This window comes from Oryzias melastigma, linkage group LG24 (assembly GCF_002922805.2).
Source record: "Oryzias melastigma strain HK-1 linkage group LG24, ASM292280v2, whole genome shotgun sequence".
Lineage (NCBI taxonomy): Eukaryota > Metazoa > Chordata > Actinopteri > Beloniformes > Adrianichthyidae > Oryzias > Oryzias melastigma.
In genome coordinates, this window is record NC_050535.1 from 15,606,509 (window position 1) to 15,632,620 (window position 26,112).

General features: G+C 40.5%; 1 protein-coding gene across 4 annotated transcripts in view; it reads left to right on the forward strand.

Moving 5' to 3' along the window:
- The window catches only part of epha7 (eph receptor A7), a 123,666-nt gene extending 111,065 nt beyond the window's left edge, over positions 1-12,601 (forward strand). For all 4 annotated transcript variants that reach the window (XM_024291028.2, XM_024291029.2, XM_024291031.2 and 1 more), the window contains exons 15-17: positions 5,472-5,665; positions 6,250-6,405; positions 7,762-12,601. In XM_024291028.2, the coding sequence (XP_024146796.1) occupies positions 5,472-5,665; positions 6,250-6,405; positions 7,762-7,876 (465 nt within the window). In that variant the 3' untranslated portion in view covers positions 7,877-12,601. The remainder of the gene's footprint in view (positions 1-5,471; positions 5,666-6,249; positions 6,406-7,761) is intronic.
- The last annotated feature ends 13,511 nt before the right edge of the window (positions 12,602-26,112 follow it).

A 26,112-nucleotide genomic window follows, 5' to 3' on the forward strand; every position in this document is an offset into this window, starting at 1 on the left:
GGGAGATTCTCTGAACCCAGACATGGAGATATGTACAGATACTTTTATTCAGCTCTTGAAATTAAATAAACCTGATATTTCACCATTTGTGTCCTCCAATATGAAGTCGAGAAAAACTTTTAAAGGGAAGCTCCTCACGCAGCGGGAACTTCAGGATAACACACAAACTACACTCTGTCTAACTTCCAAATTTCTACTAGGCTGTAGCACGGAGCACGCAGTTATTGTGTGAACAGCCCTAAACAGATGCCTCACAGTCCGCGTAAGCTGGAGGGGTCAAAAAAACAAGAAAAAAGCAGAAAATCCACACAACACACCTGTATCTCACCTACTTCCCCTTACGTTACTCATGCGTTTGTTAAAGTGTTTGGCTGCAGCATGGCTGTAGAAACATGGACATGAACAGTTTTACTCTACATGTTCACCAAGCGTCTATAACCTTGATATTTCGTACGGCCACCTGCCCCGTACACGCTTGAGCATTCTCTACCTGCAGACAGCCCGCTTCCACCCATGAGGGCGGTTGTGACTAAGGTTTAAGTATTGTTTACAAACCCACAATGGAAAACTGGGTCTTAATTAGAACTGGGTCAGTAATAATCAGATCATTCCAAACATGCTGTGAGTGTAAAAATAAGCATCTGATTGCATTAAGCCTTCATTTTGTAGTACAACAGTAAACTAAAGCAGCAGTTTTACTCCCAACAGACCATGTTCAGCTGGAAGCTTAACTGTCTTTTTATCTTCAGATGATCTGAGGCAGAGCATGAGCAGGAGAGCCCAGCATTTTCCCCAGATTCATTTTTAATTATGCATATTGAAACCCTCCCACTAAAACGCAGAGAATCACTGACAAAACCCCCGAACAAGACCCTCGTGAGAGCAGCCCGGCGGGGACGCTAACCTTGGGCTTAATTAGTTCAAGAAGTCTGACTATAATCATGCAGTCTGATCATTTGAAGGAGAAACCAGCTGGAAGTGGGACGGGCATTCAAATGGAGGAACTTTTACTAATAGATATAAAAATAGGAGAAAGCTTCGGACATTATCGATTTACTGGATTGGATTTTGCAAATATGTTGACTTACAGTTAATGAAAAAGACATAATGTTTAAAAATTTTGAATTTTTTTTTGATTAAATCATGTTTTCTTCTTTCTATAAAAAGTGTGAAATCTTTAAAATAGACCCTACAGCTGCTTTTATCATTACTTCTGCTGTCAGGGGGAGGAGTCAACCACTAGCTCCACCCTCATCCAACAAATTACCACACAGCAAAAGCAGTCAATGGTTTTACATCTACCATAGGATGGTGAGGGTTTGTCTTCATGTGATTCAGATCCAGCTATTTTTCTTTGTTTCTGTTTCCATGTTCAAACTCCAGTTTTTACTTTCCTAACCTTTACTTTACTAATGAATATTTTTTTTTAACTTTCCACAGCAGAGAAATACAGTGATGCTTACAAACCAGCGTATCAGAGTAGATGACAGGGGATAGAGTTTGACACTGATTGGGTTTTATTTGGTTCCGGGGGGTGGGGATGTGTCTGGATGACAAACGCTTCCACAGTGTTTCTGTGTCTCTGTGACTGAGAGGGGAAAATAGGGAACCTTTTTTTTATTAATGTCTCGACAAAAAAAAAGAAATGCATCACAGTTCAGGAGAACTGAGCAGGCTGCTTCCTCTCCCCGCAGCGGCGATCTATCTGCCGGCATGTTGAGTGACGTGGAGCGAGCTCCACTGAAGTCCAGGAGGCTGGCTGCAACCAGAGAACCGCCGCACTGCGACAGGATTAAAACACTCGTATTGGATTAGTATTTTATCCGCTGATCGGGTCACTGAAAACGTCATGTGCTCAAAGCTGAGTTCCTGATTGGCTGATGCCATGCAGTGACCTGTTAAACTTCAGTGATTTGCTGTGAAATGCAGCCAGACATTCGAGTGCTGCGCTTGCTCGCCCCATCAGTGGTGTCATATGAGCCCGCCCACTATCACAGGAAAGGCTGAATGAATGGCTAGAACTTCAACGTTCTTAACAGAGTAGAAGTGATTGACATGTCCTAAGACAAATAGACCTTCACAGAAATCAAACACTGAAATGAGGAACTGTTTGCAGCAGCTTCTTTCAGTTTTGGTAGAACCGGGTAAATCCTAATGGCTCCTACTTGGAACCGAATTTCGGTGCCCGACCTTACAAGAGAACACCTTAGCTATCTTGTTGACTCTTTAGACTGGATGTCACACCCTCAAACAAGTCAGTGGGAAACACTGACTTGTGGTTTTCAGGTAGACGAGAGTGAAGTGAGAGAATAAGCTCAAACAAATGAGACTTTTTCTATGGCTGACATCCTAGACAACCTATCTTCATCTGAACTCCAAACACCAACTCTATCCTCCTTTGGTTACTATTATTGCCATGATGATTCAGTCAGCATCAGTGTCCCCGTGTAGACTCAATAAATCCTTTCATTAAGCTTTAATCTGAATGGCTTCCTCGGCTTTGATTTCTGGTTCCTGTTTAAAGTTAGCAGTTTTGAGTTAGCAGGATGTTTGCTGTCAGGATGATAGCGACCGTCCTGCCAGGAGAAAGACAGAAGACATATCAATGGTCCAACATTCTCATCCTGTTGACACTTTTCCCTCCACCGTATTCTTGTTCTGTGTTTCTTTGTTCATCTTGGGATGTGACTGCAGTCAATGTGAAGATACCATCTTCTCTTCTCCAGAACCTGAACTAGACACTAGGAACAGATGAGGGTTTAGTGCATGTGCAGCAGAGCTGTTGATGGAAAGAAGATCATTCATTCAAACAGAGTCTGTCCAAGACAGTTTGATGGATTTAAAAGGAGAAATACTCGGAAATGCAAAAACAAAATGATTACTTATTACATTTGTTCTCTTTCAAAATAAAAATGAACCAAAAACATGTTAAAAACTCTAAAAACAGGATTTTTATCGGAGAGAGACTTTAAGTGTCTTCTCAAAAGCAGAAAAGTAGTTATTTTTCTTCGATTCTGTCTTTCTAAGCATGGAGGTGCTTGTCATTAGCAGTCCCTAAAGAAACTTTTCTTTCACCGCAAAGCAATAAAATAAGAAAGTCCAACATCAAAAGAGATTTTTTTTATTCTTTTGGTGCTGCAGTTGTAAAATCTTAACAAAGTTAACCTTAACGGGGTGTGACGAAACAACTTAAGACAGTTAAAAAAGAAAACATAGTTAGAAACGGTCACTTTTTAAAGTCTGTTTGCACATAAAGAGGCTCAAAACGATGCCGCTCATGTAGACGGGATTCCTAAACTCTTCTTCTGTCCTGATGGTTTTTCCATCAAGAAAATTGTGAGAGCCGACCTTTTAGATTGCATCACTTTCAATCCACACAGAACGAATTTTTCTTTTTTAACTCCAACACATCATTTATAAAAGTCACACGTTGCCATAATGATTGACTCAGCCGCAGCTCTCTGAGTGCTGCTACCTGATTTCCTGCCAACTCCCGCCGAGAGAGTCCAACTGCGCCAGACCACTTGAAGCTGTTCCTTATTCTCGGACACTTGACACATTTTGATTGATGGTGGAGCCGTGGTGAGTTTTCCTGGCCTCTCCTGCATGCTCGCAGTGTTTAGCACCCGCAGCATCACAGCTAAACATGATTAAGATTCTGCGGCGCTGCACAGCACAAGCTTGCTGATTGAACAATTTGATGTTGGAAATGCTAAACAAGATGGGGCTGATATTTGACAGACGTCAATGTCAGAATTCTTTGTCTTCTATCAGGACGACAGCAAACATCCGGCGAGGAGACAGTAGATGCACCGATTGCATTTTTGGCTCGACATTCTCCCTGTTGACACCTTTTCTCTCCGCTCTGTCTCTGGACAGTTCTGATGGGGAAACTGATGAATAAATGCAGAAATGTGCACGGCCTTCTATACATGCAGTGCAGGACGGACATCTAGGAGCTCATTCTAAAGCTCTTGTTGTACCTATTGTTTTTTTCAGCTCTGACTTTTAATGAACTCCATTCTAAAGTGCATGCATGATGCAGAGAGGCAATAGATTAAATCCAAAGACTCCTGGGAAGAGCTGTTTTTTTGTTAGCAAGGGTATATAAAAGCACCCTTTTGCTTAGGGAGACAAACATAGAAGATAAAAGCTTTGCACAGTGAACTGCACCAGCCATCTCCACAATGACTGTTACAGTTGTCCACACAACCTTAAAATCTGTTCCCAATCTCACCGTTAAGGAGTAAAGAGGCAGCAGGATTTTTGCACCATGATCCTGCAGCATCAAAGACACAATCCTCTCCAAACTCAGAAGAACGTTCATGGATAAAGGCATGGTCAAAGAAATGACATGGATACACAAACATTCAAATCAAATAGAACGTTTCCCAAGACTGTTGTTCTCAAAGTCTTCAACATCCTCCAGTATTATGGGAAAGTGGGCAACATTGGATTAAAAGAGGTCTGAAAATCCTAGTTTGTTTTCCACAACTGAAATTTCCCCTCATATTGTTTTGGATATTAGATTTTCTTTGGTCCAAAAGAATATATGAAAAAAAACCTTGCATTTGATCTGATCAGAACTGAGGGGGACACTTCAACATGTACCCACTGAATCAGGCGACGATTCCAAATGATACGTGGTGTGTACTTAGATAGCGCTTTTTAAAGCACTTTACAGTCTCAGTCCCTTTTACTATTGACTATATATAAAGAACTGGACTGAGTGACCCCTCCCCCTCGTGTTACAAATAAGAAGTACCTGCTGGCTCCAAGAAGCCAACATTCTATAGACTTCTATAGAGAAACAAATAGTTCATACTCAGTCATTTTATTGGTCAGAATAATCATTCTTGCTCTGATACATTTTTCTTATCATCTTCTTGCTAATTCTAACTGGATTATCAACTGGCTAGCTTTGTATTTGCTTTGTGATGTTTCAACTTTAAGTTAAAATTTTTCATTAGCTAATGTTGTTGGATCTGGTCGTCAAAAAAGGCGTTAATAACAGTTGCTGGCATCGTTAGCTCCTGACGTTTCACAGGACACGCAGAAGATATCGCTTAGTAGTACATAGACAGGAACAAATGTTCAATAAAGTGTTTCAGTAGACGTAGACAATGGATCAAAGACAGAGACAGTGGACACAAAAACATATTTTTGGCACAAATACACCCAGCCTCAGCCAGACTCTGCCTTCAGTGGCCTAAAGGTAAACTGAGTTTGAGAAGCCCTGATATAGAGCAATAAGGCTCTCATTGTCTTGCCCAAGGACACTTCAGCACATGGGCCAGCACGGCAGGAATCAATCTTGCGACCCTCAGATCTAAGGTTGACCGTTCTACCTCTGTGCCACAGCTGCAAATTTCAAAATTAGCGTTCCGCCTCCAGTTTGACGTAACCGGGATGTTTTCTGGAGTCTTTCCTTTTGTCAAGTTCTCATGAGGATGTCTTTATCTGCTGTTCAGGTAATAAAGGCCATAGAAGAAGGCTACCGTCTTCCAGCCCCCATGGACTGCCCCCCAGGTTTGCATCAACTAATGCTGGACTGCTGGCAGAAAGACAGAGCAGAGCGCCCCAAATTTGATCAGATAGTCGGCATCCTCGATAAGATGATCCGCAACCCCAACACCTTGAAAACCCCAGTGGGAACTTGTACGAGGTAAGGACATGAATCATTGAAGAAGGGCATCTTAAACACTTAAACGTTTTTACTGATATTTTAGTGCATTAGTAGATGATCAAAAGTGTCCAGCGGATGATTTAGCAGCTCTAGTTTAAAGATGAGAGATAATTCCTGGAGAATTGATTCCCCATAGCAGCCGCTGTATGGCTTTATGGACAATAACAGGGCTTTTAAATCAATCTCTATAATGAGTTCCTACTGGTTTAGAGTGCAGAGGGACCGCCAGCCCTCCCTCTGACATTTGTCAGCCGACTTTTATTTGCAGTCTGAACATACTTTGGATGGGAGGACATTATGCTTTTAGCTGTTGAAAAAAACTTAAGTGAAAATGCAAACTTGAGAGTGAAGGATATTCTTGCAGATTTTTTTTTACTTTAGAAGACTGATGATCTGTTTGAGGTTCTGGGAGAGTGCAACATCCAACTGGCATTTTTTTAGGTTTCCTCTCAGTTTACAGCTCTGTTGGATGTGTTATTTTGTCTTTTGAGTGCTAGAGTTTTTAGTGGAACTTTCCTTTTTTTTACATGAGACATAAACGCCTTTCTTTGCTCGTCCTGCAGACCAATTAGCCCGCTGTTAGATCAGAGCACACCAGACTTTGCTGCTTTCCGCTCAGTGGGAGAGTGGCTGGAAGCCATCAAGATGGAGCGATACAGGGACAACTTCACAGCAGCTGGCTACAGCTCCTTAGAGTCTGTGGCCAGGATGTCAATCGAGTAAGTGGATATGAAAGCCTCTGGCGGGGCAAACATCGGTGGATAACACTCTGAGCAATGGGGTTTGAGTTCCTCTGAATCTGAGGAGTCCAGTCCCAGTCACGGAGGGCTGTGTCCAGCTTGTTTTTCAGAGATTCCCGCCCTACCTGTTGCCTATTATGTGCATCAGGTGAGTTCCACCAATGTCAAACAGAAAGGGCAGAGGTGAATGTAAAACAAGCTGGACACTGCCTCTCCAGCACTGGAACTGGACTCCCCAGCACGAGCTGAAGGAAAAGCTTTTGAGTTTTGGCAGTGTGTTTGAGAATTAAAAACCACTAACAGTTATTCACCTCAGTTGCAGGTTTTTACAACCACACCATATTTTCTTTAAGCTTATTTTAAGGCTGGAGTTCGTGATCTTTTAATGAAAATACTTGATCTTTTTATACGTTTCTTTTATAAGCAGTATTCATAGTGTGTGGAGTCATGGGGCATATGTGTTAACAGAGGGTGAGGGTAGAGGGGGGGTTGGGTTTTTATTTGAATTTCCATGACCATGCTTTTGTTTGTTATTATTTTTATTAATATAAAACTCTTTGAGCAGCACAAAGCATCAAAAAACACTTTTTTATCAATAAAGGTTGATTTGTTTTAATTGGTTTGTGAAAGAGCTGGACTTTTTATTTCTCAAACATCCCAAGAATAAAATAGATGTAAATGCTGTTGTCATGTCACCTGCGTTAACATTTTTGTAAATATTTCCTTTTGCAGTAGCTCAGTCGTGGGCTTTGTAATGATGTGTGTAATCTTACATGTTGGTGCATCAGCTGCCTCCATTCAAAAACTGTTATGTTTTATCCCTATAATATTTAGTGGCACAGCATTAACTTTATTACAATAATTGGATTTATTTTCAAGAAAAAAAAAATATTTTGAAGATAGAAAATGTTTACACTACTACACACAAAATGGACATAGTTTACTTCTCATTGTCAAAAATTCCCTTCAGCAGTGTTGTCCCATGAAAGCATGTAAAGAAATATCGGCAGAAATGTAAGGAGTGTACTCACTTTGTGAGATTCCGTATATATATATATATATATTTATATATATATATATAAAGGCAATTTGGCTACATTACCTCATCTGTCAATCACCCTGAAGCTCCTGCTACCTTAGACTAGAGTCAGGCTGGGGTCATTGTGTTTACTTCTTTGTTTTGTCCACAACAAAACCACTTTAAAAAATGTCAAGGCTTTTTACACAGTGCACCCCATCCATCTATCCCTTTTCTTAAAAAAAACCTTCTGTTGATGTTAACGTGTGTGAGGTTCTCTGAAAACATGCATTTACAAATGTTCTTCTGCTTTCCAGGGATGTGATGAGTTTGGGAATCACGCTGGTGGGCCATCAGAAGAAGATCATGAGCAGCATACAGACTATGAGAGCCCAGATGCTGCATCTCCATGGGACGGGCGTGCAGGTGTGACGAAACGCGACGGTCTGCCACCGTCAGGACGAGAAACCAAGACAGAACTTCTCTGGAGCAGCGCCGGAGAGGAAACCGGCAGAACAGTCAAAGTGAACGGACGCCTGTCATGTTTGACTCCTGCTGCGTCCGGAGGGAAATCACTTCTTTGTTCCTCAGCGAGGGATGGAGGTCCGTCTCTTCAAAGGGCACTAAAGAGGGAAAAAGGGCAAGAAGCAGCAACAAAAACTTCCTGGATGAGATTTTTTTTCTTTTTTTTCCTTTGTAGAAGCGCTTATGAACTTGACTACATATCAGTGGACGCCTTGAGAAGAGTTGGACGTTTGCGTTTCTTTAATTTAACTAATTATTTTAGTGCACATCACAGCTATGGATTTTCTTTGAAAGAACTCATCTATTTGTGGTGGTTTTTCTTGAAACCTTTATGTAATTTCTTTATCTTCGTAGCCACAAAGTTGTTGTTTTTAATTTAGTGTGTTGTTTTTTTCTTTGAATGTGACAACAGGGTAACTCCAATCTAAGCAGAGTGGGTGCAGATTTCAAGGAGCTGTTTGTGTTGGACTGTTTGCAGCAATGTCTTTTTTTACAGGCTCTCGCCCGTGTTTGAAACCCGCCACCCGGGGGGTTGACATGATTTTAAAGGTTTCATCAACAAGGCTGCATGTAAGTGCAGCACAGAGGAGAAGCAGGAGGCAAATTGCTCTTCTAATCACCAGACGTTTATGTCGGCGTAGCAATATCCTTTGTTTTAGTGTTGGCTTACTTTGGTGATTGATTTGAATGTGTCAGCACAGTTGAAAGATTGTATTTTGAAACTGCAGCTGCTGCGTTTTCTTTTGCCGTCAATGTTGCACACAGTTTGCTTGGTTTATACTGTTTGAGGATCTCAGAATGGAGTAGATTTAATACTGCCTTAAAAATGTTTAGATTTAGTATTGACAGTATTTTAGGTACTTCAGTGGTGATGCTTTCTGCGGTTCAGTTGAAGTGTTTTTCTTTGATCTTGTAGCGTGATGTCTTCTGACACGACACTTGATCTGGTGTCCACAGACTCAGTTTACGCCAGGAATGACAGTTAGTATGGAGGAGGTAGACACATAAGAGCAATAATTACCAGGGAGAAACGGTCCTCAGCCGACGTTCTTTAAGGTGCTAGGTAGAACCTCGTGCACGCTGTGCTCAGATGAAGCCTCTGGAAAGCAGCCAGAATGCAGAGGAAGGTGGCTCTTTGACCTGGAGCAGCTTGCAGAGTGCTCACCAAACTGCCATGCCCAGTCATCAAACGATATAATCATGTCACATTTCTCCACTATGATATGCTAAACATTTGATGAAAATCTAACATGCCGTGGAAATGTTGAACTGAGCGGCCGTGCAGATGAAAGTGCTGCTCTGAATCTCAAAAATGTGCCAATCAGCCACCCTGACATCATCTTCAACCACGTTGCGCCTCCTAGAAATCAAAGAGCCCTTTCAGGGCCCGGTTTGAAACGGCGGGACCAAAGGACGGAGTGTGCATCGGCACAGGCACCGGTTAAATCCCTCCATCCTGGCTCTGCGGGCGGCCGCACAGCTGCCTCGTTTTTTTCCACGCTGCTCATCCCTCACAGGCGTGGATGTGATGGAACATGCATTAAAGTGTCTCTTAAGATTTCTCCTCTTTTCCATCCAGATGACTTTGGATGGAGAACAGAGATTGGCAGAAGATGCGCTAAAAGCCAGTCAACCTCTTTGCTGCCATCTGTCTCCACTTCAAGAAAAAAAGGAAAACAAGCTTCCTTGTTGAATATGTTTTTCTGCAGTTTCCTTTGATAAGAACAACAATTTGTCAGCTTTCATGTAAAGGCTCACAAAAAAGGCTTCCGTTACTTCCTTCACTGCTGCTGCAAGCTGAGAAACAAATCTGCTCTTTGAGAGCTGCAATTGTTTTCTGAGGGTTTTAGTTTTGTCTTTGGTGCATGAAGTGGAACAACATCAGTGATCAAACCGGGCTAACACCATAAAAGGCTGTCTTTATTCATTTTTATAGAAACATGCCCAGAAACATTAGATCTTTTTTTCATCTTTGTGTTTGTTAGTATTTGGATTGAACCGACATGGAGCCTGTAATGACAGGACCTGCTGATGTTTGTACTCACTCTGTTTTAGTAGCCGTACTACCATTGCAGTCCAGCTTCACTAGATTTGGCTCAGATTTAGGTCCGACTAACAGTTTAGAAGAACAAAAGCAAAACACTAACACCAGGTTCACACTGGACGTGGAACGGAGTCCGCTTCCATTCCGCGCCATTGTTAACAACCTATGCTGTGATTCACACCAGACGCAGAGCGCTGTGGAAGACTGGCGCCGTGCAGCGGATCGTTTCAGCGTCTGGTCGTTTTGTGCACAAGCGCTGAACGATCCGCGTCAATCCTCGGAGGAAGTCACATAAAGATACATGAGAAAATCCGGTTTATTTTCAAAATATAACCAATTTTTACAATAAAACACCACGACTGACAAATGGAATCATATTTTTGTATCCAAACGGACTGTAGAGATGAATATAAAGACACAACTACAGCACACACACTTTAAATTAAAGAAGTGTAGGTCTACTACCTGCTTACTTCTTCTAAGCAGAAACGTGGGATAGTAATTTTCGGTTATTAACGTATCTATGATTCCAAAAACACAAAGAAGCTCTAGCAGAAATGCTCGTCGACTGTCATGGAAAAATGCACGTTTGGTGTGAATCACACTCCACTCTGCGGTACTTCCGCGTCCGGTGTGAACCTAGCGTAAAGCTGCCCTGAAGCTTGTTAGTGAAGTTCAGTAAAAGTAAAAGAACACAGTTTCATGAAGTGATGCTAGAACATCTCAGACCTCCTGAGAGCTCTTCTGTGACCTCCCCTCACCTATAGTTTTAAAGTCTGCTCCTGGAGTCTCAATTTCAAACTTTCATGCCTTAAACCTTTTGCTGTCCGGTCATTCACGTTATTATGTAACACATCTTTTGTGCATCAAAGCAGCTATAGGTCTGAGAAGAACACCGCTTGCAGTTTCATTTGTAGTTGGGTTCTAACTGTTTTACTAATCCTTCAATCTTAACAGTACGCTTCTTTTGCTGCAGCTGGAGCTAACATAGCATGCACATTCCAACACTTCTCTCATTCTTTTCTACTTATAGCATTGATTTGATGCATAACCAAATAACAAAAATGATGAGAAACTACAAAGTGCAGCAGGCAGGGAGTATTTGCTTGAACAACTAATGACTCAACAGTTAGTCAAATATTCACTAAATTAGTTTTGCTTTAAAAACTATCCCGATACCTATTTATATGAACTAGAGAACACCATTTAAAGCTTCCTTTTCTTTTTTTTTAGTTTGATGACTATTGTTTTCCAGTGAAGTCCAGTTTGCACAACACGCTTTGAGAAATTAACTCACTTTTCCTGTAATGTGTTGCAGTTACTGGCAGTGAATAGTTTCCAACTATCTGACAGCAGGAATTGAAAGAAAAGCAAAACAGAACAACAATTCGTGAGCTCTTTCACAGAAACAAATTCATCATAATCACAGTGAGGAGGAAATTTTGGATTGCAGGTTTTTTTGGCAACTAATACAATCCACAATGAGTGTTTTATGTTTACTTAATATGGATCCATTTACAGCCAATCTTTGCGAAGAGACACCAGGAATTAGCCCCGACCGGTCCTCCATGTCACACACACCCTCCTGTTATTGATACAGCAGAGCTCAGCAGTTGGACCGGCGCCAAACCTTTGAATTGAATACAGGCATAAAGCCATTGGGTCAGCAGAAAACTGCAGTTCACAGGCAGCACCTCGTCTCACCAACAGCCCTTTCGTCCAAACTCTATTTTCAAAGCGGGCCCCGAGATGAGGCCCTTTGTTCCCCAGAGTGGAAAAAACGCTGGTGTCTTTTTTTTAAGTTTTATGTCCATTGTTCCTGTGCTGGGTAGGCAGCAGTTCAAGCCAAAACTGAGATTAACGCCAGGGTACAATCGATTCCGCGCACGAATCATCTGCATCTTTGACAAACTTGCACCTCTTTACTGGCTGTTTCTCCTCGTTCCTCAGTCGGAGTGTCCGGTCACTCGGCTCTGCGGTGGGAAAGTGCAGCTCTTCTAAAAACTGGAAGCAGACACGGTAGAAGGGATGGTAGGGTCCAGGAGTGGCCGGCTGAACATGGCGTGTTTGTACTCTGAGGGTGAATCCAGAGGCAGCAGCACTGTCCGTGTGTCAGAGAGCCCCGATGTGACAGGATCTTCGTGGATGTTGAAACTGTATAACTTGTACATTTTATTTATATTGTTTTTTACACATATTACTCAGTAGAGAGCTCTGAATACATTGAAAATGCACTATATTTTTCTATCTCACAGAATGATTATTGTCACCCACAAGATTTCTGTTGTACATAATTTTTCATTTAGGACCAAAGACAGTTGATAAGATTTCCATCTTGACTTTGATTTTTTTTTTTTTTTACCTCTAGGTTGTTGTACAGTGATACAAAATGTTGATTTATTATTTATTTTCTGTGATGAAAGTTTTGAGAATATTCACTGTTCAGAAGTATTTTCCCCAACAGCTGAACTTTCAGATCTTTTAATTAGACTTTTTTTCTTGTTCCATAGATGCTTCTTTTTGCTTTTTAACCTTTGTAATAGACTGTACATATATTTTTGGAAATATAATACAATCTCTATAGATTTTTGGGGTGTCATTTCTTGTGTTTTTAAATAATTGGTTTCCCTTTTCCTCATATTCCCTCAAACTAATTATGTTGATTATTCAATAACACTTCAGGCCTGCACTATTAGCAGAAATGGATGAGATTCTGTTCTGTTAGCTGTCAGGCAAAGGATAAAAACATACCTCACAGGCTAATTATAAAACCACACTCTGGTTTGATGTCACTTAATTACACCATTTTTTCTTCTTTGGTTCTTCCTTGTTTGCAATTCAGGGTTGTAAATGTGGTTAGATCTTAAATGCTAAAAAGGACGCCATATAACATCTATTTGATTTATTCCAGCCTTTTTGTTCAATGTTAAAGGATAAAAAATGTTTTTTCTATCTTCTCTTGAAGGGATTTTTCACTAAATTCAGCACAAGAATGGACCACGCCTTCCAGCAAAAGGACATATTTTAAGGGACTTCATAATTGGTTAGGTCAATTGTCATGTGACACTCTTAAAGTATCACTCATTCATCTGTCTTTTCATTATTATACCCGTGTTGTGTAATAGGACAGTGGTCCCAGACCTTTTTTAGACCAGGAACCGGTTTAAATTAGACAATATTTTCATGGACCGGTCCGAACGGGGCAGAAGAAGGTATTTTTAAGCTTCTGGTTTCTGAAAATCTTTTTTCAAAATAAAATCCTACTGCAAGAAATTTTGTTTAAAAAAAAGTCTAAAAATATCACTAGATATTTTTAATGCAGATAAAGAAGATTCAGTGAAACAAAGTTGATGATTTGTAGAAGTAGTTTCTGATTTAAAAAAATTCCATAAGCTACGTCCGACTTTTCAGGCGTGACGGATAAATAAAGCAAAACAAACCATCAGCTGAAGTATTCATACCTAATGTCTTAGTCACACCCCTGTACAGGTGCAGGGTTTTGGGTTGACCAGGACTATGGACAGTTGTAGACACACCTGCGCTCTTAAAGAGAGCACAGGTGTGTCTTGCAGTTCCCTTACAGGTGCGTTCACACCGAACCCAAATCATGCATCGGAGAGTATCAATGTTAAGTCAATGGAACAGACGCGACATGAGGTGACCTGAAGTCTCGCAACATGATTTGATCGACGGGCGCAGTGCGAAGGTCTGCCAGCAGCTCCATTTGAACGACGGGGCGCAAATCGGGCTGCGCAGCCAAAATTTAAATACCTGAAGTTTGACACGTCGCTGCGTCGCATCTACCAATCAGGAACTCAGTTTTGAGCACATGATGTTTTCAGTGACTTGATCAGCGGGTAGGATATTAGCCCAAAGCGAGCATCTTTTTCATGAACCCGCTGGAGCTGCAGGTTCTCAGCGCTCATCCAGTTACCTTGGGGTGAAGGCGGGATACACTCTGGACATATCTCCGCTTTCACTCCTGCGGTGGAGCTCTGTCACTCGATATGCCGGGAGAGAGCTGCTGCGGGGTGCAGAGGCTGCCGGCTCGGGCCTCATCGAGACATTAAAGGAAAAGGAAAAAGGTTTCATAATTTTATTTTTTCCCCTCAGGTTAAAACTAGACAGATAGCCTTCAAGCTCAGCCACAGAGACACAGAAACACAGTGGAAGCGGCTGTCATACAGACACAGGCCCCTGTACCGGGAAAATCTTTGAATAATAATCATATAAACCCAAACATGGAGACATGATTACTGATGTTTTTGTAGAACTCTTCACCATAAATAAACCTGATTTATTTCTCAACATCATCTGTGTCTTCATACATTCTAAGAGAGATATCCACAGACACCGTTCCTTGTCACAACAATCGCGTTCGGTATGAATGCACCTTTAGGCCATGCAGTCATTTTAAGCGATGTCATGAAAATGGAACACACAATCGTTGTGCACGTGGTAAATGTATCATGAGGTATTCATAAAGTAGTAGTTTGCACCTATGACGTACAGTTGACTCCTATGGTCTCCTTATGCCACACTCAATTTATTAGCAAGGTGAGAGCTTCTTTCTGATAGTGCGCAAATGCTGCACGCATGGGGTGTGCGCGTGATAAGTAAGTGCCCATAGGAGGTTCACAAAAACTACACTACATTCTTTCACTGTCTGATTTCATAATTTCAGTCAGGCTGCATGCATGAAGAGTCTAACTGGTGTGCTAAGGTGTGCGCATTTATCACGTGAACAGCACTAATAGTCCTTGCAACTTTACAACTTCAACTGATTAAAACACCTGGACCTTCAGACAACCTGCAGAAATTAAACTGGATTATTCTTCATTATTAAATAACGTGATAAATTATGTTGTATATGCATTTTTTTAGATATTGCATTATCTGCTTTTGTATTCACAAGTATTGTAACATGTAAAATACTGAATGTGTGTGGATGCTTGCAGCACTTAAGACACATTTCTCTCATCCCGCGTAGAAGACAACAGTTTTAGTTCTCCACACAGTTGTTTCTAATATTCCAGAAGAGTTTTATCCCATTTTTAAGCAGCTCCAGTATTTATTTTGGTAAGTCCATTAGAAGCTCTTCATGTCCGCCCAGCTGTCTCTAAGAAACATGGCTATGCTTTTCACATGAGGTTGGCTGTCCTCCACGTGTTTTGTGCAGCTTTTCCATTTTCAACTGTCTCATCCAGATTCAGTCGTTCCATCATTGGAAGATATTCTAGGAAAGTGGTCATAGGAAATCGGGGAATGAAAGCGTAGGGTTTGGCTCAAACATTGGTCCTCCTCTGAACAATTCTTATATAAAAGAGAATGTGTGTCAGATAATGTTCTCTTCAACAACACATGGCTGCTTTGTCCAGCCCCGCTTTTGATAGAAGAAGATACAAATGAATGAAATGGTCTTGGTTTTTAGAAACGATTGTCAGGAAGCAAAAATTCATACAAGTAGGTTGGAACAAAGAAATAAAAGCTCCATGTTAGCTGTGAAATGTGAGAGATGTGAGAGAGCTTAAGATTAGGTTTGGAATTGATTGGGTTTTTTTCGGTTGCGGTGCCAAAGCCATTCTTTGGTTTTGGTTCCCAATCGCTGCCAATTTTGGTACTTCAGTAATAAAAAATAATGCCTACATCTTTCCAAATCAACACATTTTCATCCCACGTCGTCACATATTGACGCATGGTTCAGACCTCCACGTCAAAAATGGATGTTTTGGGTGTTGTCCTTTGTTCTTGTGCTGGATGAAAGTTCAGGACAAAAACACTCATTGGATCAGTATTTTACCCTCTGATTGGGTCACTGAAAACATCACATGCCCAAAGCTGAGTTCCTGATTGGCTGATGCGACGCAGCGATCTGTCAAACTTCAGTGATCTGCTGTGAAATGCAACCAGACGTTCGAGCTCTGGGTGGTCTCGTGCTCACCCCGTCAGCAATCTTATATGAGACAGAAGGATTGTTTAGAACTTCAAATACTGAACAGAGTAGAAGTGATTGACATGTCCTAAAGCCTGGTCCCTCTGGCTTTCACTGCCATATAACTGCTGGAGCACGGAGGAAATGTCATCCAGACGCTGTTAGCAGTGGGCTGGCAGTGCAACGGCCGAGATGTGGCAGTGGAATAGACCCGTACATGCAGTGCAAAATTAGTCCACTGTTAAACGTGGAAAGAATTTTTGAAGCGCTTGTGGCAGATTTCCCAAACGTTTTACCTGTTTTATGGCAGTGAAAGCCAGTGGGACCGGGGCTTAAGACAGATAGACCTTCTATGAAAATAAGCACTGAAATGAGGAACCATTTGCAGAAACTACTTTTGGTTTCAGTAGAACCACGTAAATTCCTACTTGGAACTGAATTTCTGTGTCCAACCCTACTGTAGAATGGCTCCAACAGGTGTTTGGGACAGCTGTTTCTACAACACACCAAACAAAAAGAAATAACAGAAAAAAACACAATTTTTCCAATGACTGTATGTGAATTGTTGATTGGAATAACAGACAAAGTTACACATCACGATCTTCACTTTTGTACCAGGGTATAAGTCGCACAAGCAAAAAATGAATAATCAAGAAGAAGTAAACCATATATAAGTCCCACTTTTGGGTGGAAAGTCTGACCTTTCAGAACAAATCCGCCAAGCCCAGCATAGCTAAAAAAAAATTTTTTAAAATATATAAAAAAACAAGTAAACAGTATTTACGAAATGTTTTTTATCTTAACTCTGGGACATATTGTTGATCCGTTACAGTCAATCCCCTTTGAGTACCACGCTTGATTGATTTATACCCAATTATTCAATGAGTTATATGATGAAAAATAAACATTTAGGAGACTCTGACAACAAGATGCAGAGAGAACTTGTGTCCTCAAAAAATAAATAAAAATAATAAAGCCCTATAAAAATAAACAACTGAAAAAAGGACAGGAATTCTACCTGGTAAGACTATGCCGTACTGTGGGCTTTGATCAAAAGGTCAAACTTCTTGTTTTCTTCCTCATTGAAGTAGGGATGAGTTTGGGCCTTCACCTACAATTATCCAGAGAATAATCTCACAAACCCTTCAAAAATATCTCTTTAAGAAATGTGAGAACATGCTGACACTTTTTTAAGTTTCTGTTCCTGGCAAAGAGAGGTTTAAAATCTCACCCTGGATCATTTTGTAACAGCAAGAGCCAGTCTGTTTTATGGCTGCTTTACTTTCCAAGAGTTCAGCACTCGCAACGTGAAATGCAGCGATATAAAAAAGTATCTGGAGTTTTGGAAACTCAAGATGTATTTCCTGCACCTGCAGAACTTTTCAAGTTTCTGTAAACTACTGAGTCCTTTCCAGAGACGGACTTTGCCTAGAAGAGAAACTTTCACCTTTCAAGAGATGTTTCTAAGTAACCCTGAATGCTAATGCTAACTTTTTAAAAAGATGTTGCTATCTCCAGGGACATTGTGAAACAAGTTTGATGAGACTTTAGTTATTGGATTATGAAATAGCATTAAAATATTATTAATTTAAATATAAAATATGCCATTCATGTCATGTTTCTCCACCTGTCATCAATCTTACAACTTCTTGAAAATGAGATGGTGTAGCTGCTGAAGCTGTTTGGACTTGAGGCCAAGTGGGCCCCATTTGGTTTAAAAGTGGGCCGAAAATGTGGGCCCAGAATCATTTTGTCAACAGTGACCCAAGTTGTGTTTTCCCACATTAACTCCGTTGTCCAGGACCAGCAGCCTGGACAGTGACCTGCTAGCTCTGCTGGCCCCTTGATGGCGGCAGTCACTTACTCTGCTGGACGGTGAATAGATATGTCATAGATAACAGAAGTACTCTTGCAGATTATACTCATTCTGGTGTGTTTGGGTGGGAGGGATTACTCACATTCAGTTCAATATCATATCTTCTTTAGTTCTGTAGTGTTCTTCCATTTAGAATGAAGGTCTATGTCAAATCTTACCTGTTTTTTAGAAAACAATCTTCACAAATCTGCAAGGTAAACAGAACCTCGTCAGCATCTAGAAGAAACCAGGATCCTAGTCGGTTGAACCAGCAGGACTCATGAAAACTACAGTTTCTTCACCGTCTCTTCCTCTGAGGTCAGGCTGAAGGCAGAGATGCACTGAATCACTTTCCCATCTTCAGGGAACAGAGTAGTGTTACACAGATGCACAGCGGCTGCCAAGAAGCCATGAATACGAATTACACACTGCTGACAGTTTGCTTTTTCTTTGACATGAGTTGTTATTAGAACATTAAATTTCTGGACTTCAGTCCAACATTTTACTCCATTTTTCATTCACAAAAGAATTACCTGTATTTACATCGAAAGAGTTTGTAAAATGAGATGTTTTTCTCACTCCTGCTGTGTCAGCTGGCTTGCTTTTTAATGGTCAGAAATGAGATCTAAAATACAAGTATTATTGGCATACCAGCATCCACATCAGCCAGCTGCTTTTACTCTAAAGGCATTTCGGAGAAAACATGTTGATTCTCGTCAATGGAGAGCAACTATTATTTATTCAAAGCTCCATGCATTAGCTGTTATCTCCACAGAATGAAAACCTGCAGATGTTGGTGCGATGCAGTCACAGGCAGACGCGGAGTTATCGAATATTTTTGCCAGATTAAGGGTGAATATACATATTTAAAGGCATGTACATCCTCTGCTCTTTAGTTTTTACTGTCAAGGTTGAACATCAACATCATATTACCTGCAGGTCTTCATCTTTTTCAGAAAAATGAAAACTCTCAATGATAAGCAGTATTTTACTAACCTTGTCTCTGTAGTTTTTAATGCACAGGGCTAACATGGTGATTTATATGCCTTTAAGAAATACTTAATAAGGATTATATTAAAGTGATATTCAGATGTGATATTTATAAATGAGTACTTTACTGATAATCACCTTCTCATTGATATTGTTGCGCTAAAGTGCTCCAGTTAAAGTACAATAATGGAGTAAAAGAAATAGTATGCTGATCCACTGCAATTTTTGTCTTTTGTCTCCATAGTCTTTGCAGAGCTGCTCGTATTCATGAGCCCAGCGGTTTGGATTCAGTCAAACATCTGCATTCTGACACTAGTGATACTAGTGTAGAACATCATTTATGACACAAAACATGCATTTTACATGAAGTCAGTGAGGAAGGAAAAGGAATCGGGCCTGATTGCTTTAGTTTTGGATAGGACTGGGAATACTTCACGATACTATGCGCGATACATGGCTCACGGTATCAATCATACGATAATCGGTAAAATCATTTCTAATAACTCACAATATATCGAAAGAACACGTTTTTAGGAAAACATCCAATTAATTTGTTAGCTTGAACATAAAAATAAAAAAACAACTTGTCTTATTTTGTGCAACAAATTATAGACACTTTTGTGCAACATTGCTGAAATCAGTAATACTATGTCTTTGACAAGCATTGACACCAACTGAATTGGAATTATCTGTGAAATTGTTGTAAACAACAAAACAACAATGAAATAATTGAAGTAGCTGCCAGGCACATTGGAACGTCTCTCCAAAGGATGATGAATATAACGTTTTACAGCCTCTTCAAACGAAAATAAAAGATCAATACTTGGTGAGAACCATCAAAAACCAATCACAGGACTAAATATGAATGAATGAATGAATGAATGAATGAAGGAATTAATGAAGTGGTCAATTTTCAGGTAATCAGGAATAATGCATAAAATAAAAACACATCACATTGAATTACATCTAGATCGCTTGAAAGGGAGTGGGAGGAAGTGAACTTATATAATCCCACCCCGGCTCGACCATACCATCCATCCATTATCTTGACCGCTTCTTCCCTTTCGGGGTCGCGGGGGTGCCGGAGCCTATCCCGGCTGCTGATGGGCGAAGGCGGGGTACACCCTGGACAGGTCTCCAGTCTGTCACAGGGCCTCAATCACACACATTCACTCTCACATTCACACCTAGGGGCAATTTAGAGTCTCCAATTAACCTATGAAGCATGTTTTTGGACGGTGGGAGGAAGCCGGAGTCCCCGGTGAAAACCCACGCATGCACGGGGAGAACATGCAAACTCCACACAGAAAGGTCCCAGCCGGGAGTCGAACCGGGGCCTTCTCACTGTGAGGCGAGAGCGCTAACCACTGCGCCACCGTGCAGCCCCTCGACCATACCATTTTCTCTAAATGAATTATCAACATCTGGTTGTAGATGAGCAAAGAAAACGGGATGAACTGGCAGAACTAACCACTTCTGTGGGAGCCAGGGAGGAGTTTATATTTATACTGTCAGTTTATAAACTAACTGACAGTATTGAGACAGCCTCTCGTAATGCAACGGAGATGCATTGCAGATGGACTAGTGTAAATTTGGGATTATTCCAAGTCTCTGGTCCTTAATCAGGAGAGACAGGAAGTGTGTATCTTATCCATCTACACTATGACAGTGCTCACTTACCATTATATTCCAGCATTGTTCCACTGCACCACTCTATTGTCAATGTGCAGTCTTCTAGTCTTAAGTCAAAGTCAAGAGGAAAAGGTGGAATAGTTTTTTGCAGTTGCATGTAATCGACTAACTTTAATAGTGTTTTGGTCAATAACTTTGAGGGGATGCTACATGTACTGTAGGGATGTATTTGATGTTAATATGCAGATTGTTTTTACAAAGCAAGTGAGGTGAATTAGAAAAAAATAAATTATTTTTCCATTGACGTCTATCCTTTCATTAAAAGCTATATCCCTTACTTTGATAAATCCTATCACATAAATACATAATCTTTAAAGTATGTAGCAAAGCTGGCAGGTTTTACTTTGTCGACATTATTTTGAATGCTCAATTTATAACTAAATAATTGAAAAACAAAATCATATGCAGGAAACCATTTTCCTTGGAATGGATTACAACTTTTCCGTCCTAATCTGATGTCATTCTGTACATCCTGCAGAAGCTCTGGCTTTACGCAGAGGTCAGCCCCCCCCCCCAATCCCTGCTGGCCAAAGTCGAACAGATGGCTGCAATGGAGGTTGTTTGAAACAATATCTGATGGAAAGAGGAACTGGCCTCTAAAATCTCGAAAACACATCCACCACCACTGGTGGAAGGACATCACCTTGGTAACTGGTGTGTTATTTGGCCAGCCTGTTGGCTGTCTTGCTCTGGCGCTCATTTTCACAGCTGACTGACTGTAGAGGACACTGGCACTAATGCAGTGGTCAGCCAAAACTTCAACCCATGGCCCTTCTCTCACCCCCTGCAGGCAGTGCTGCTCCTCCATTCTCCAGCTCCCCGTACATGCTCTCCAGGCAGTGATCCAAGTGATGTGGTGCTGCAGTGGAGCGTAGCTCGTCAAACACGCTGTAAAGATGTAAACAAAGAAAAGGCCACATATTGTGGCCCCAATTCTGTTTTTTGGAAGGAAGGCGTATTTAGACAGTCTTGGTCTACTGAACAGAAAATTCAGCTGTTCCCTCCCTCACATTCTTGTTCTGCAAGACAGAAAAACACACACTGCCTGTTTGACTATTGTCCTCTTTAGCAGTGTCAGCAAAGCAGTGTTGAGGAGCTTTATAGTCTTCCTGTTACCAGCTGTTTCAATCTCAGATTGCTCATCTTTCTGTCAAAATCTAAAGTGGAGGATATTTTACAATAAAATGTGTTTAGGACTAAATTATTATTTTTTTTAGCTATTGTATTAGAATACTTTTTCTTAATTCTGCAAATATTCAGAGATAATAAGTCTGCCTCTACATTATGGAGCTAAACTGGGGCCAAAATGATTTGAAACCCAAATAAAGCAAATTGGAAAAAAAATATTGGTGTTTGGCCCAAAAAATTGTGAAATGTCCAAAAAAAATTCTTAATTATTTTCAGCTTCAAATGTTCTGTTTATTAGGTTTCAAATGAAAAATTCCAATTTCAAAACTTTTGGCCCCATTGTGGTGCGTGGGGGCGGGGCTTAGACGAAGGACCAATCAAAATCGATGAGGGTGGTAACTTTAGTCCAGGTGCATTCACTGACTCCTAAAACTGTGATAATTATGGTCAAGAATTGGCTGTATTATCTGAACTATTATTGTCTGAAATTGTCCCAAGACAGGCATAAAAAGCAGAGTTTATTGCGTACAAACCGCATGTCCAAAATACTGTTCTAGCCCGTTCAAAGCCCCATCTTACTGGGTTACATACAGGCATAGAAAGCGTCTGTAACAAACGGCAGCTGAGGCGTTCGGATCCACGTGCAAAAGTTTATTGGGAGAAGAAAACAGGGTAAAGGGTGGAAACAGGGTAAAGGGTGGTACTGGGTGCTGAGGGATCGTCAGGAGTGAGGACACACAGTGAGGAGTGGGAAGAGGGCAGGTTAAATAGTAAGGGACTGATGGGATAACTGAAAACAGGTGAGAGAAGTTCAAAGGTGAATGCTGGGGTGAAGTGAGGGGAGAGCTCCCTCTGGTGGCAGGAGGAGGGGAGCTCCAGGCCATCCTGACAGCGTCCTTATGCCTGCATAAAATGGCTAAAAACCTGCTGGGGCTTTTGCTGTCTCCTGTGGCTTAATGGCTATTACACTTGCATTTTAGCTTTTTCGTATGCAGGAAATGTGAGTTCAAGCACCACGGTAAGGGCCATCTTAATGTGTTGCACCACAACCGAGTCAAAAGTTTTGAAAGTGACATTTTCAGATTCAAAAATGAAAAAAAAAAGTTGAAACTGAAAAAAAAGTTTTGAAAATGAAATTTTGAGTTTGGAGACCTAAAAAACAGAACATTTGAAGCTGCAAATAATTAAATTTATTTTAGAATAGCAAAAAGATTTTAATTTTTTTTTGGCGAAACATAAATTATTATTTCAATTTGTTTTGTTTTGATTTCAAATAATATTGGCCCCGATTTAGCTCCATACTCCAAAGATATAAATTATTTATTAATTCATTCATTCATCCATCTTCTTGTCCGCTTTGTCCCTTTCGGGGTCGCGGGGGTGCCGGAGCCTATCCCGGTTACTGATGGGCGAAGGCGGGGTACACCCTGGACAGGTCGCCAGTCTGTCGCAGGGCGATATAAATTATATTATACAAAAATCTATCATTTCACCTTGCAGAAAATTTTACAATTGCAACTCAGAGAAACTAAAGTCAGATACAAATAATCACTGAGTTAGTAAAAAAAAGAGTACATGAGTACACAAGTATGAGAAGTACAAGCAAATATTCTGCTATGTTGCCCAGACTGAAGCAAACGGTGTTCCCGTGATCCATAAGTATGAATGTCAAAGACATTAGATACGTATTGTAAAATCGATGGGCCGTGGGAGTAACAGCAGTATTGCTTAGGGATGTAAAAAACAGACTGGTATTGAAAATTGATCGAGCAACTGCAGTATCATTTGAAAACAACAGATATGAACAAGATCATGTTGGTTAAAAGGTTTAAAAATCAAACAAGACGTAAATAATCAACTTCTGGCAAACTGCAGTATCTATGTTTATTTTTCTACCGTCTTTGTCTTTTTATGTTCATGCGATGCAAACACAAAGTCATCCAATCATAAGATTGCTTCTTCCAAGTCAATACCTGAATACATTTCTCTGTCAGATGCCATGCATTATTATTTATAGCATTAATTGACATATGAATAAGAAATATCTAGATTTTTTAGTTTTTTTTTACTGTATTGTATCACCAAAAAGTTATCGATTATATATTGATTAGTGAACCATGTTTCTAGATGCGTATTGAATTGTGTGAGAGGGAAAGATACACCCATAAGTGTCCATGACGTGACTGTAGGATGCCCACACAAACTACGCTCTGATTGTCTAATTTCATCATTTCTGATGTCCAAAGAGTAGACACATTTCCGTTAAACAGCATATACCAGCTCCCTGTGCAGTGCTCGGGATATGGAAGATAGAAAAAAGAAAAAAATCTCTACAACAAGCCTGTGTCTCACCTACTTCACCTTAACTTAAAGATATGTGCGTGAACCTTTTTGTCTTACACTCTCACAGATTTGTTTATGATCTTAAAATTTTCTGGGAGGCCAGAGTGCCAGTTGTGACTAATTATCCTTAGAATAATGTTTTTTAAATTCATAGTTATTAACTGAAAACTTGCTCAATAACTTTGCCAAAACATGACGACAACTTTATTTATGAAAAGAGCTGAAAGACACATTTGAGCTCTGACCCTGGAATTTTACGACGTTGGCCTACAAATATTTGCTTCATAAAATGATCCACACATGATGATATAAAAAAGTCCATAATAATATCCCGCACACAGAGGGACCCTGGAGCGGGGCGGCTCCGGGACTAAAGCACAGGTTACTGCCCTTCTTCTACTGTGAATTCCCCCTGTGGGATTACACACACCAACATGTCCCTTGGCAGTCTTTATCTGGAAATATGGGCCATTAAAAGTCCCAAAAGCTTTTTCTACGGTGGCCTTGTTAAAATTGAGGTCCCGGCAGAGGAAAAGACATCCTCATAAATCATACATACCATCAGTCTGATCTTTGGAGTTCTGAACCGTAAATATTCATAATCGGACCACTGTTCTAATGACATGTTTCCTCATGTTTGACCTATAAGTTAAAACTATCAAAAGTTACTCAAAAGTATTTTGCGTTGTTTATTATAGTTTTATGCCTGGTTCACACTGGATGAGGAAGCGCCGTGGAACGGAGGCCGCTTCCATCCGGCGCCCTTGTTAACCTACAGTGTGGTTCACACCAAACGCAGAGCACCGCGGTCCTCCACTGAACGTTCGCACCGTGCACCAGATCGTTTCGCCGTCTGATCTATTTTGTGTGCGAGCCGTGAGCGATCCGTGTCAATCCTAGCAGGAAGTTACATCAAGATACATTAGAAAATCTGGATTATTTTCAAAATATGACCAATTTTTCACAATAAAACACAGGAATTGAGGAATGTGATCATGCTTTTGTAACTAAACAGACTGTAGGGATGAAAATAAACACACAATCACAACACACACACACACACTATGTGTGTCTCAACAACAGATACATTTAAAAAGTCTATCTAGGTTTATCCATGATGGCAAAAACAAAAAAAGCTCTAGCAGAAGCACCTGTCGACTGTCGCAGAAAAATGCCTGTCTGGTGTGAATTGCAGGAGAGAGCGAATGCCTCATACACTCCGTTCCGCACAGCTTTGTGGTGCTTCCGCGTCCAGTGTGAACCTAACGTTACACTTCCTGTAGTGTTAGGTTCATGAATCAAACCACGATTCTCACTTTTAATATAATGCATGTTGCTCTGTGTGTGTCTTTTTATGGATAAGAACTGAAATTATTTGTATTAAATTACTATCATTTATACTTTTATTTAGAACAGGAGATCAGAATCAACAAAATTGAGAAAAACATAAATATTTAAATTGAAATAAATTTTTTTTTTTTGTTGCTGTTTTTTTGCCAACCTTCTGGTTAAGTTCATCAGTAAAATAAATAACATAAAAGCATTAAAAAATAATTGTTGCTTTTGATCATTTAACTACAAAACTTGAAAATGTTCTCCACAGTTTTCTATCCTCAAAGTTCTTCAGCATTTTACGTTCTGCATTATATATTGGCACAGAGCCCGTATGAAAGAGTCGTTTTTTTACCGGGTCAGAATCAGCTGATTCACATTGTTACATCCGTCCTTCACTGCTGTGCAGCGCGAGGCTGCGTTTCTCCGCTTCAGAATAAGCTGGAGCTTCGTTAATTGTATCAACTGTTGAAGAGTTATCATAACCAAAAGAATGTAAACACTGGAGCTAAAGCTCCACTGTTAAAGCTAACACATTTTTTCAGAAGTTATGTCTGTGAGCAGAACTTCAGTCTCAGTTTTTGACTGGGAAAAAGCTCTCGCTAGTTTTACTTTGAAAACCGGAAGCTTAACCAACACGAAGATTTGATTACTTCCGGTGACATAGCGCCGCTCTTTCGGTTTTCTTTTAGTTCATAAACATAAAATCTAACATTATTCTACATTTCAGTGCAAAGATACATCGCCCCAAGATCCTATTTCACTATACTTTACTATATCGAATCAGCGATCTTGGACGCTGCAAATATTTGTACTCAAATTTTCCG